Source organism: Protopterus annectens, chromosome 8.part0 (assembly GCF_019279795.1).
Source record: "Protopterus annectens isolate FY-2018-M chromosome 8.part0, PAN1.0, whole genome shotgun sequence".
Lineage (NCBI taxonomy): Eukaryota > Metazoa > Chordata > Ceratodontiformes > Protopteridae > Protopterus > Protopterus annectens.
The window spans coordinates 503903418-503917917 of NC_056741.1; the positions used below are offsets into that span (position 1 = coordinate 503903418).

Below are 14500 nucleotides of genomic sequence, written 5' to 3' on the forward strand. Positions count from 1 at the left end.
TAAACATTTTTTCATGAATATTTTTATTGGTTTATTATTTTTCATTATTATTATCATTGGCTACTGATAAACATAGGTCATTGGATACTTCTACTAAGAGTTTTTCTAAACTATCAGCTGTGTAGTTTTATTTCTTAGCACACTTGATTATTTATTCCATTAATATAGGAGCAGGTGAGTTATTTGCCTATATCTAATTCTTTATTCAGTGTACTTTATGTTCTCTACTTACACAGACTACTTTATTTAGTTTTACCTCCCGTTTCTCATTTATTATATTTTTTATTATTGATTTTTAGGACTGGCTGTTAAAACTTAATACACGTTTTCACAGGCTATTCTTCCCACCACCCACCATAGGCTAAACATTAAAACATGAATATTTAATTTGTTTATTTCTAATTAATTTTTGTCATTGGCTGCTGACCCACTATGTTCTATGGATACTGTAACTTAAGGTCTTCTATATTATTGGCAGGACAGTTTTTGGCTGCTAACCAAGAATTATAGGATACTGTAATGTTTACTTTCAGATCACCATTGGTCATGTAATTATTTTCTCCGATTGGATAATACTTGTTTTATTGTACTTTTACAATACATGTGTTGAGACATGTATACAGCTATAATTTTATTCTGATGAAGTTTTTCTAACTATTAAAGGATGAAAGTGCTCAACAACTGCTCAGAGTCTGCTTATTTGTCTATTTATTGTCTTGAGTTTTTGGTTGTTTTTAGTTGTGTGTATATATCACTCCCCTGAAAGAATGTACAAAAAAGTATTTATTATTTATTTAACCTTTGTTTACCAGGAAAGTCTGAATGGGTGAGGAACCCATTTTCAGTGGAGGCCTGGGGAGAAAAGCTTCCAATGATACATGAAAGTTAAGACATTTTACATGAACAAGACAATAGCAAGTATTAAAGCACACATTAAATAAGTAGTGAATACTAAATAAGTACAGAGAGGTAAATATAATAACAAAACATGTACTAGATAGCCAGTACTAAATATAAGTAATGTGGTAGATTGCAATTTTTTTTTATCAGGTAGGATTATGATAGAGTGAGGGTCAGGCAAAGGGTCAGTTGTTCTTTTTATTATTTATTTATTTATTTATTTTTTAAGTTTTGAAGTCTCAGTGATAAGAAAATTGCAGTCTTGAAACTTCAAGCTTTATAAGTAGACCCATACACACACACACACACACACACACACACACACACACACACATACATACGCACATATATACACACCTAACTACCATGCAACATGCTTTATAGAGAATATGGCATAATTAGTCACCTGCACACAGTGGCCCAAATTCGTGAATGTCTGCTTGTTGCTCTAAGCTCTTGTGCACAATGAGCAGTGATGACCAAACAGTTTGGGATTCAAGGGTTTGCAGCAGAATATGCTTGTGGCCATACAATTAGCCATCTTCTATGCCAGTATAAAGGAAAAAAGTCATGGTGTAGCGATTCATAAATCTATAAAACAAGCTTGAACATGTCTCACTCGTTTTAGCTCTGAATTTCAATACATGCTAAAATTCCATCATAGAAAAACTGTAAAATAAATGTTAAGGGTTACCACAGCCCTTATAAACTTATATGTGCAACTAGCTTTCATACAAGTTCCTGCAGCTGAGGCTGAAAAAGGTGTTCCAGAAGGTGTAGGGTGTTTAGACAATGTTTGACATACTACCATGGACTACATGAAACCTAAATACTACAATGCTATAGGGTGGACAGATTAGGGAGCAGATGAAGAACCAGCAGATGGGGACAAACACTGGAGAAGGATTTGTGCACAATATGTCATGCCACTGTGTAAGAGTCAGTGAATTACACATGCACTCATGACTTACGTTAAGAGCAAAACAGATAGAAACAGTAACACTGATGCATACACCCAAACTAGGCTATACTCACTAATGTAGTGGCTGGCTCGCACCAAACATAAGCAACCCAGGCTAGGATGTTATCAGTAGCAGTAGCAAATGTGAGTGATGTAACTGTAATGAAGAAATTCTGCAGTACGTAAACAGAAGTTAGCATTAAGTAAAAACATCAGTGATATCTGTAAAGGACTATCATTGCAATGACTGAAATTTCCAGAAAATTAAAACATCAATAAGTAAGCAATAATGCCCAGCAGGGTGTGTGTTAATGTTTAATTAACGCTTACCCAGTGCACCACTGGAAGGGCATTAATCACACAATAACACACACCCTGGAGAGCATTATTACACTTAGAGGATGGACTGTCTGTAAAATTGTTGTGTTTTACTTGCTTATTTTTTTAAGTACTATATTATTTTTTGCATATTTTTGATATAAAATAGTTTGAATGCCTAATGTTTCAAATTTTCTATAGTATATGTTAATGGTATTGAAGGAAGCATTTTTTCATCAAAAATATATATAAGAAAATAATATTGTACTTAAAAAATGAAATAAGTAAGTAAAATACAAACATTTACAGACAGCCCATTCTCTCTCTCTTTGTCTGTCTGTCTATCTCATACACAGTCACTTCTACTTTCATACACGCATTCACTCACACAAGATCGCTCTCGCTCTCTCTCAATCTCTCTCTCTCTCTCTCTCTCTCTCTCTGTCTCACACCACACCTTTCAACTGTGCAGATTTTTGCAGAATGTCCAGATGTTTGCCTCTTTGCTAATATAGTCATTCACCAGTATGAACAGTAGTGGGCTCAGAGCTTAACCCTGGTGTACACATATTCCCACTGGGAACCCCTCTGTGAGACCGAACACTGTTCGTACTTGAGTCACTGGGTCCATGTCCATAGCCTGCACTAATTCTACCGATGTTTCTGTGACTTTGAACCACCACAGTACTGCCCAATCAGCTTTCTTGGAACCTTGTCATATGCTTTCTCCAAGTCCAGAAATGCCCATTTGGACTATTTCTTCATCTCTAATCTGTAGCTTCTTCTCAACTACCTGTCTCACTGCAAACTTCAGGTCAGTTGTGCTGCATCCTAATCTGAATCCAAACTGCTCATCTTGCTTCTTACTTTCTACTACTCTGCATATTCATTGATCAAATATCCTGTCCAAAACTTTCATGTAATGTGACAGGGGTTTGATACTTCTCTGCTGCACAAAGTTGTGGATGTCCCCTTTGTTCATGTACACTAGCAGAAGTATGCTTATTCTCCATCATTTGGGATACGCCTTTCTCTCCACACTGCTATGAGTACCCTCAGGATCCATTTCTCATCTATCTCACCAGCATCTTTATCATATATGCAGTGACCACATCTAAGACTGCTGCTTTCCCTGACTTCATTTTCCTTAGTGCTGTTCTTACTTCTTCTAGGGATGTATCATTGTAGGCTGTGTCTGGTGCAGTATATCTGTGGGTATTTTTTCATGTAGAAGCTGCTGGAAGTACTCCTTCCATCTGCCTTTGATGTCCTGTGGGCTAGTACATGTAAAAATACCCCTCAGGGGTGGGGCAATGTCAGCATCACCTGCACTGGTAGATGTTCAAGACATTTATACAACCTTATGAGTACAGAACGTAAGCAAATAAATTAAGTCACAAATGACAAACTGCAGACTTACAGTACAACTAAACATTTTTTGCCTAAACCATGCACTGCCTGCTCACTATGTGCATCAAAGATAAGCAGCCCAAGTCAGACAGCCCTCCAGAGGTCGTGACAGTATCAGCATCATCTGCACAGTGGGGTGGGCAAGCTGTACTACACCACTACTACTACAACTACTACTGAAGTTAAATCAGCTAAACAGTGAAAATTATTACGTATCCAAATGAAAACATGACCTTTGAAAAAACAGGCATTTGTTGGTCATTTACTGCATCAGGTATAGGCAGCCAAAAATCACAGTAAATGCAAATGGCAAGGCATAGTCATCATCATTTGCACAGTGGGGAGTGGAGGTCACAAGAGGGCAAGACTGTTACAGAGGAAATGTGTGTCAGTATGACAGAGGTCATAACTTCAAGATAAGTATCTCTAGATATAATGAAGTCCATTGTGAAATATGTGTCTGTGTGTCTGTGTGTATGTGTGAGGTTGCATGGTCAAAGCAAGGAGTACTGTGTGTGGGTCTGCAGTACACAGCCACAGTATTTTTACAAGCACTATTCCCTGGCACCCTGGATTGGAGCTGTCTGAATGTTAATGATGTCTGCTGGATAAGCTGTCATCATGACTATGGACATGTTTATGACCCTGTAGATGACCACATCTTGGTATGGACACATCCACCACTGATATCCTGTACTGTGCATTATGTCATTCATTATATCCAAGCACTCACACATGCAGTTCATGCAGTATCTTATGTCAGAATACATGTCATGTAGTAGTCTGACTATCTCTTCCAAAGTTCTGGAAGAATTTGTCTGTGTCTTAAGGATGGTCTATTCATCATCATCATCATCATCATCATCATCATCATCAGAGGTTACTGTTCCTCCAACATCAGATGGAAGGATGATCCACAGTGTTGGTTTCAGCCAACGCTTCACCCGTGAGTACACTAAGAAAAACAAAAGAATAAAAGAGACAGAAACATGAATAAGATAATACACAGGCCTAAAGAAATCCAACACAAATGCAAATGCTGTAATTTTAGAGAGTACCACATATAAGTAATACTAAAATTTATGACCATCCCATGTGCAGGTGGTCATTGTACCTCAATGCCTGATGTGTCTAGATGCAAAGTTTAGTTGACAGCAGTATTATAAGTATACAATGTAATAGAAACATTGAAGGTACATAAAATATTTTGAGTGGCTTACCAGGGGCATATATAGTGGAAATCCTCTGGTTCTCCTCCAGCTCTGCTCCTATATCCAGCACCACACTGTAGAATTATTTTAAGCTGGCTGGATCCCTTATAGTTGGCAGGAACTCCTCTATTTCAGTAAGTGGTGGTTGAAGTGATGGCCCACCCCCAATAGTCCTCTGCTTCAGTGTCACAGCCTTTGATCTGTTAATATCCTTTTTAATCATGGCAGTGGCCCTACATCAGAACATCTGGTAATCATTTGCTTGGCCACCCACAGCACTGACATCATCAACCATCTGTCGCCAGACACAGACACAGAAGAATTTGTCAGTGATACATGTCTCTAGATGTTCTGCCACATGGAGATGGACAGCCTATATTATGACTGCGTTCTCAGCATCTGAGAAGGGAGGTTTTCACAAGAATGATCCATTAGTCTTGGATTTTGGAGCCATATCCATGTTGAGATAGAATAAAAGCATTTATATTAGACAGCACAGCACACTAGAGAGTTTTACAGGTTTTTATACATATGGAGCAAATTATCAGCTTGCAGTCATCAATTATCATTCTAGAAAGCAGTATAAACAAAAGCAGTGCAAGCACTGTAATATCCCAAATGCACAAACCCCCTTTCCCCATTTTTCTGCATGGGATCAGGATGTCGTGTTAACTGTTGTCAACTATTGTACATACAAGAATTATATATGCAAAGACTAATCTGACAGAATAAGCAGAGAAACAGTGGTTAATGTAACAAAAGCTTCCATACTACATACAAGTCAGTCACATATAGCAGGAATAAAGGAGTATGCCTGGGGTTTTGTTAGGTTTATAAGTTGTCGGGAGATATTTGTCTACAGATCTGAGATGTTTATTTGGGATATAAAAGTTGACTAATGGGCTAAAAGCAAGACAAGCTGTTGGATTGTGGATGATATTGTACACCGTAGTAAGTTGTACATATTGGAGGTGAATTTGTAAGGATGTTGCAATAATACTATACACACTCTTATTATGCGAATGTTGTGTGTTACCCAACTCCCATGAAAGACAAATGAAATAACTGAAGCAGAAAGGTTATTTCAAAAACACTTTCAGGTTGCACAGCACTAATTGCAAATAGTGTATCACTATATCCTACGAAGCTCTAATTGTATGTATGATTACATACCTTGAAAACATTCTGACAGCATTCTAAGTATTACTAATTGAAACAGTGGTCCACAGTTTGTTTTGCAGAACTTGGGAAACAAAGACAATTTCCCCTAGTATGATAGAAGTTCCATAGCCCCATATCCTGCTTATATGATATAGATTAACCCCTCAGGGCACATTGGATATGTTAAGCTGGTCTGAAGAGTTGAACTGTTTCCAGGCTGCTTGTGTCCATTAGTGACATAGGTGCCAAATAAGGGATAAATTTCTTGCTCCCGATCCAGCTGTCCAAGTTATGCCTGAACTGGGTTAGGGAGGAACTCTGCTTCATATGGATGGGAATTCTGTTCCAGAGAATGGGTACTCTCTGGGATACATACTTGTCTCTTCATCAAGTCCTATTTATATCACACACAAATTTTAAGTCTTTAGAACATATAATTATGTATCTATTTGTTTTGCCAATATGCAGGAGGTCCATCAGGGTGGGGTCTGACAACATCTTGTATGCCAGGTATAGACCTCCTCTCAACAACCTGTAGAAGACAGAATTCAGGGAAAGGCCATGAGGCAGTCTGCATAGGACATATTACATACACCCTGTCTTCTTTTAGTGAGGTATGTCTTTGGACTTTCCAATTCTTGGATGTGCCTTTTTAGGTACATAACAAAGCAGGCATTGTACTCAATGATAGATCTTATGAATGTTGTATATAGGGGAACAATGACCTCCTTAGACCCAGATGCCATACCTTTGTTTATAAGTTGTACAACACAAAATGATTTCCTCATTACTGTAGACTTACTATAGTCAAAAGCTAAATTACTGTCTACATGTGTCCCCAAATTCCCTGACTACTGAGATGACTCTTAGGGATGTATGTTATCAGTATGATAGTTACCAGGAGTTGATGACTTCCCAAAGGATACCATTATGCATTTTTTGGCATTTAGTTTTATTCCATGGCTCTGACACAAGTTACCTGTCTATGTCAGCCCTTCATGGAGAACATTAGTGTTGGTAAGGGATTCTATGAATGTCTTAGTTTGCAATCATCTGCAAATGTGGTCAGCTAGATGCCCTTGGTATTGGCCTTGTCTTCATAGAAGTAAATGCCAAAAAAAAAAAGAACAGTCCCAGGTCTGATCTGTGAGGGACCCCTCTTAAGACTGTCCTCTTTGTAGTGATGGACCTTTCAATTCTAACTTCCCAGCTCCTATGTGTGAGACATCTGGCTATCCACTGGGTGACATAAGGGTTTATACCTAACCTCTTGAGTTTATCAACAATTCCTGAGTGAGGTATTCTGTCAAATACCTTGGAAAAGTCAAGGTAGACGCTATAAACTGTTTTGCCCTCATTTATTGCTTTGGTGACCTTCTCAAAGAGTTGCACCAGGTAACCTGTTCTTGACAAAACCAAATTGTGTTGAGTTCAGTGTATGAAGATTTCCTATGTCAGTTTAGTCATTTCTGTGATGAAATTAGACACTGTCATCTGTGCTAGCATGTCTGACTGAAGTTTTGTATATAATTTTAGATTACCCTGTATATTTTATGCCAGCATGACTAGCTATGATATTGTGAATAAGTTCTTATATTGTGATTTATAATCTGTTTGTAGAGAATGTTTTAAAGACTTGACCAGTGTCCTTTTATATTTCTAACTGTGCATGTTTATGAAGAAAGATTCTAAAGACAAACTGTCTCAAATTCAGCTGATCTGCAATTGATATCATTAGAACGTTGACAGTTGCTATGGGTTATTGTCAGAAGCTGAAAGACAGGACAGAAGTTTTAGAAAACAGGTTTTGGTTGATTTTCAAAATATGAACTGAAAATTAGAACTAGAATAGTTATTGACAGTTAGGCTAATCTGTAAAAGAGCCTGATGAAGACAGTTGAAGTCAGTTGTCTGATACAGTTGTCATTTACAGATGTACTGTGCAGTGGATACCCAAAAGGACTCATCAATAACTGTAAGCCTGCCTTGGCTTTGTTGTAATAATTTAATATAAATCAGGGACAGTGTTCTTTAGATAGTTAGGAAATTATAACTAATCAGTTAGACCAATTAGAATTTTTCTGAATGTTGGATTTCTATCCTACAGTATTGATATAGTTTTTCTCCTGATTGAGTTCTGTTTGTCTATTGGAAATTACTGTTTTATATTTTTAATCATTTTGCTCATTATTAAATATTTTTATTAACTTACATTGTGGCTGGTCAAGTAATGTTTTCTTTAGTGATTTTGGAGTGCTTATACTTGCCTTAATAACTTTCCAGGCCACTCCGAAAGCCTGGTTGCTTAGGTCATTTGCTACTATTTGTTTTACTATCTAATTTTCATTATTAAATACCCCTTTAAAAGGCCATGAAGACACTATGATTGCTGGCAGCATTACTATATTATTTTGGGGAAGAGACACAGCTGGAAATCAGTGTCAGGCTTTCCTAGAAGTGTTTGGATGTTTGAGATTTATTTAAGTGTGAGTGTATCAGAGGTCTTATAATGGAACACATTGCTTGGGAGTGTGTAATAGTCATATTAGGGGTGGACAGAAGTATCTAATCCAGTCCCAGGATATAGAACATGTTTCTGTTGTGCTCTTAGGAGAAAATTGTGAAATATCACTCCTATTTAAGTGACAGTCTTACATTGAAGTCAGTAGTGAGAACTGAAGCTCCTTAGTTACTGACCCAGGATAGTGGGAGATGTCACAATATTGTTGGCAGTCTGGAGGGGTATTGTCCGGACGTCACATTAATTGGTGCAGTTTGGTGAGATATTAATCAGACATCACAATTTTCATGATAATTCTTTCCAAGGCATTGCATGTAAGACTGGAAAGACTTATGGATCTGTAGTTCCAGGGTCTGTGGATAGCCCAACTTTGTGCAGATGAATGACTGTTGCTGTTGTACATTCGTGATGTAAGAAACCTGTTTGGAGGCTATTGTGAAATAATGATTCCGGAGAGCCTGCTAGGTCATATTTTACATTATTTAGAAGGCATCCTGGGACATTTTCTTGGTCTATTGATACAGTGTCCTTGGCCTTAGACAGAGCTTTGAGGACCTATTCCCTAGTGATAGTAGGAGGACTTATATTTGATGTCATTTCCTAAGGTGATGTCGAAGGGGAGAAGGGGTTAAAGTTAGATTTGAAATTGCCTGCCAGTTGTTTTGCCATATCTTCTGGCCCAGTACAGCTGGCTCCTTTAACAATGATCTCTACACATAAATGTGTATTGCAGTTATTTATTTATTTACTTGCATTTGTTTACCATGAAATTCCAACTGGGCTAAAAGGATGATAACTGTTACTTGCAAAAGATAAGACAAACATTTAGGGTTGATGCAGGTGATATTACAGGAAATACACTGAACAATGATTTAAGTAAAAGTAAATAACTGTTTCATACATAGGCAAAGTGGAATACTGTTTCATATATAGATAAGACAAGAAAACAAAAAGTATGTATCGATAAGAAGTACAAGCATAAGAATGTTAAGGTTTGGGCAATATAGTTTAACAGAATTAGTTAGTAGTAGGAAGTGGTAGAAAAGACCAGAGTGTGGTATATAGTGTAAAGTAACTTTGTAAGGAAGTTGAGACGGGGAGGGGATTGTGGGGTTATGTAGTGGATAGGTTTGAGTTTGTCACATAACTAAAGAATGCTTTGTGATTGTCCATGGCCTAGGAAGCCAAATTTACATAAAATTTGACTTTGGTAGGCTTAATTGTCTTGTGAATTGCCTACTTAGTTTGAGGAGAGTGCTTTTATCCTGTTGGGTGCTACACCTCATACTTTTTTCTGTAATTTTCTTCATTCTGTTATGCAGCCCATCGATGTTGTGATTCAACCAGGGTGGCTTCTTTTTGAGTTAGTTCTGTACTTTTCCTAGTAGGTACAGCTGCCTCTATGCAGCTATTAACATGATTGTTTAAGATTTCTGTGAACAGTTCCACGTAGGCAAAAGTACTCTCAGACTTATGGAGGCTTGGAGTTTTACCAGCTTATCTCTTAATTATAGCAAGTAAGCCATATAGTAGTTCCAGAACATCCTAGGGATGGCTGGGGTTCCAGGATTTATTTTTACTTCATAGAAGACCATTTTGTTGTTGACCTTACCAGAGAGGACATTTTACTAGGGGAGTGTGCAGCACTCTTCTGTATTAGTACAGACCAGATCCACTATGTTTTTGCCCCTTGTCAGCACATTGACAATCTAATACAGGGAATTTGTTGTTACAAAATCCAGGAATCTCTGCACCTGCACATTTGGTGTTGTATATGATTCACAGTTAATATGGAGGTAATACAGTCATGCATCAATATGGTTTTGCATTGGATGGTGAGTGTTTCGAATAAGCTTAAATGCATGTTATGGGTCTCCTGGGACACAGTGGGTGACCTTTGGGAAAAACCCAGTTCTCATGATTTACCACATCAATGGTAGTCCACTGAACACAGAAGACGTTATAAGAGATCTGGGAACACAGGTTGATAGCAAACTCTCTTTTGACCACCACATTGCCACTGTGGTCTGAAAGTACTTCTATGTGGCACATCTCATTACTAAGGGTTTTGCATCCAGGAAGAAAGAGGTCATTGTCTCCCTCTACTCTTCCCTCATTAGGCCAATCATAGAGTACAATGCCCTATTTGGCATGTACCTCACTAGACACCTGTAACAACTGAAGAGGCCACAAAAGTACCTCACAAAGAGGATCTTAGGCCTTAAACACTTGTCCTATATGGACAGACTCAAAAAAACTCCAACTATTCTCTGTCTCATATTGCCTACTTAGACGCAATATCTGCTTGACTTACAAAGTCATGTTTTACCCAGCTTTTTTAGAAATGCCACATCTAAAGAAATCCCAATCCCTCTGCACCACATGGTCCAGAGACCTCAGCCTCATTACCACAATCAACAGAACATGCTGGAGGGACAGGTTCATAACCCAGAGACTGCCCATGTTAATAAACTTCCCATACATGTCAAAGAGAGCACCTCACTGGCCCTGTTCAAGAGAAATCTTAATGAATGGATGGGAAATAGAAAATTCACCCCGGGTATCACTCCAGTGGCTCTCCTCGACAGAGGTACTGGGAACTAAGGTTGGGTGGCACAATGTCAGGGTAATCCTATGGGCTAGGCTTGTAAAGGCTCCAGGGCCATTAGCCTAGTACACACTTATGAACCTATGAATTTACAGCTTGCAAGGAAGTAGTATGGGATTTTGCCTATGGTGATTTGGACATGGAGAAGCTCAAGTGCATTGAAATGTTTGACCAACTTTGAGGTATATTTATTTTTTATGTAAATTGAGACTTCCACCTTTCGTTCCTGCTTGTGTAGTAGCTGGTCTAAATGTGTGGACAGCATTATAGCCTTGTACTGCCACTGTGCTCTCTATGGCTTTACATAGTGTCTCAATGACTACACAGACATCAGCATTCTCTAGGGTTAAGAGAGCTGCAGGGAGTGGAGTATCATTTTATATTTATATTTTCTTGGTAGTTAAAACATAGTTCTAGGGAATATCAATTGATATAGACAGGGGTTCAAATTTGGCAATGTATAGCTTAGGTTCATAGGTTAGTACTAAGCTAACTGCCCTTGTGAGCCATTTTAAGCCTAGCCAATTATCCCTTGTGAGACTCAAACCCTGCACCTTGTGTTTGTAAGGCAAACACCTTAACCATTAGGCCACCCTCCCTACCTCGACTTTTGTGAGATGTCAAAACACTGACAAACAGGAGTGGTTTATTCAACAGATCTGATGTGTACAGTTCTACTTAGTGGTAGCATTTGCACAAGAAGAGGGATCTTTCAACTCTTCTACTCCTTTTTAGGGAAAACTATGCATTGCAACATATTTCTCAGGCTGATCCATAAAATGCGTGCTGTCTGATAACTATACTAAGGCTTTTTTTCTGTGGTGTCAGTGGTAGATATACAGATCTGTAGGTTCATAGGTTCATAGGTTCATACTAGGCTATCTGCCCTAGGGCATTTATAAGCCTAGCCAGAGTGTGTTTGGCTTTCGCCACCCATTTTAAATTAATTTTGCTATGCCTTTTTTTGAGGTTAGTATACTGTGCCTCTGTCTAACAGTGACACAGAAGTGATAGCCAGGGTAAAATTACGATCTCCTATCCACTCATCAAGATTCCTCTTGAAGAGAGTCAGTGTGGGACTCTGCCTAACCTGGACTGGGATTTTATTCCAGAGTGAAGGGAGCCTCTGGGTTATGAATCTGTCCCTCCAGCATGTCCTATTTATTTCAGTGCTGAGGTTCAAGTCTCTCGAGCACGTAGCTCGATGGGATTTGGATTTTCTGAGGTGCAGCATGTCCATTAATTCCGGGTTGGACATGGCTTTATACGTCAGGCACAGATCGCCTCTGAGCAGGCAGTATGCCACTGAGTAGAGCTGGAGTTTCTTTAACCGGGCAGCATATGGCATCTGTTTGAGCCCTTTGAGCCTCTTGGTGAGGTACTTTTGGGGTCTTTCCAGTTGCTGCAGGTGTCTGGTAAGGTACATCCCAAAAGGGGCATTGTACTCAATTATGGGCCTGATGAGGGATGAGTAAAGAGGTACGATGACCTCCCCTGATCTAGATGTAAATCCCTTCATGATTAGGTGGGCTATATAAAATGTTTTTCTAACCACTTTGGCTACGTGGTTGTCAAATGAGAGATTGCTATCAACTTGGGTCCCTAGGTCCCTAATGACTTCTTCTGTACTTAATGGATTACCACCTATGTGGTAATTTGTGGGCACTTTGTTTTTGCCAAAGGGGATGACTATACACTTTTTGGCGTTTAGCTTGAGGCCATGGCTCTGGCACCAGTTGTCTGTTTCTATGAGGCCCTTTTGGAGGATGCTTGTGTCGGCTGGAGAGTTGATTATGGTGCCCAGTTTGCAGTCATCTGCGAACTTGGTCAGCCACAGTCCTTCCGTGTTGGCCTGTACCGCCGAGAAATATATACCGAACAAGAGAGGTCCCAGGACTGAGCCTTGTGGGATGCCACTTGTAACTGGTTTGGAGTCTGACATGGCTCCAGCAATTCTAACCATGTGGGTTTTGTCCTTGAGCCAGTTTGTAACCCATCTAGTGACATAGAGGTTTATATTTAAGCTGGTGAGCTTATCTATAATGCCCGAGTGGGGTATTGTATCGAAGACTTTTGCGAGGTCCAGGTAGGCTGAGTGGACCACCTTCCCCTCGTCAATGGCCTTGGTGACTGTTTCAAAGAAATTGACCAGGTTTAAGAGGCAGGATCTGCCCTTAACAAAGCCAAACTGGGTAGGATCCAGTGTCTGTAGGTCCCCAATATCTTTATTTATGAGGTCCATGATGATCCTTTCCATAGCTTTGCAGACCAAGCTAGTCAGGCTTATGGGGTGATAGTTTCCAGGATCCGTTGAGGCACCACCTTTGTGGAGAGGGACCACTGTTGCTGTACACCACTCTTTGGGTACATATCCTGTAGTAAGGCTAAGATTAAACAGTAGTTTTATGTTTAGGTTTAGCTCTTCTTGGAGTTCATGTAGGACGCAGCCCGGGACAACATCTGGTCCCATTGATGCTGTGTTTTTTGCTTTGGAGAGGGCGGCTCTTACCTGAGCATCTGAGATGTCAGGGGGGCAGCACTCTTTTGGGATAGACATTTGCCCTTTTGGTGGGGAGAGGGAGGAGAAGTTTGCACTGAACCTGTCAGCTAGGATGTTGGCAATGTCTGTGGGCTCGGTGTATTTTTTGTCATTTTGGACTAATTCTGAGCATATCTGGGAATTCCCACCCAGGTTCCTAACATAACTAAAGAAAGCCTTGTGATTATCCTTAGTGTCTTGTGCAATTTTTCTCTCGAAGCTGGCCTTAGACGATTTTATGAGTGCCCGTAGTTTTTTGCTAATACTGATCAGAGATGTCTTCCCTTTTTGGGATTTTGCTCTATCATGTAGTAGCTTCCTCCTTCTATTGTATAGTTTGTTTATGGCTGGGGTCCACCAGAGAGGACGTCTGCCTTTGGAGGATTGGGTCTTGGTTTTATTTGGGATTGCATGATCCATGCATTCCTGAAGGTGTTCATAGAATGCATTTATAAAGGATTCTGCGGTCTGGGCCATATTTTCCACAGGCCTGGGGGCTTTGAAGGATTTCGCCTCGGTTTTGAGGCGTGTGAAATTTGCTTTAGAGAAGTTTTTCACTGTGGTTTTCTGGGCAGGGGTGGGGTTGGGATGTGAATATCCAGTGAGATTAGTTTATGGTCTGATATTACCAGTGAGGGATACACTTCTGGTCTGGAGCATAGTGTCCCCATGTTGGTGATGATCAGGTCCAGTATGTTTTCCCCTCTTGTGGGAGTGGTAACAAGTTGTTCCATAGCATTTGAGTTTATAAATTCTAGGAACCTTGGGGCTAGGGTGTTGGAGCTAGAGTAATGCTCCCAGTCTATGTTTGGGTAGTTGAAGCCGCCCAAGATAATGGTGTTTGGAGAGAACTTCATATTTTCCAGTATTC

At 39.5% G+C, this 14500-nt stretch overlaps 1 protein-coding gene across 1 annotated transcript in view; it reads left to right on the forward strand.

Moving 5' to 3' along the window:
* Positions 1 to 4420: 4420 nt before the first annotated feature.
* The window catches only part of LOC122808279 (melatonin receptor type 1A-like), a 67656-nt gene continuing 57576 nt past the window's right edge, over positions 4421 to 14500 (forward strand). The window contains exon 1 of the mRNA XM_044079243.1: positions 4421 to 4535. Within this exon, the coding sequence (XP_043935178.1) occupies positions 4421 to 4535 (115 nt within the window). The remainder of the gene's footprint in view (positions 4536 to 14500) is intronic.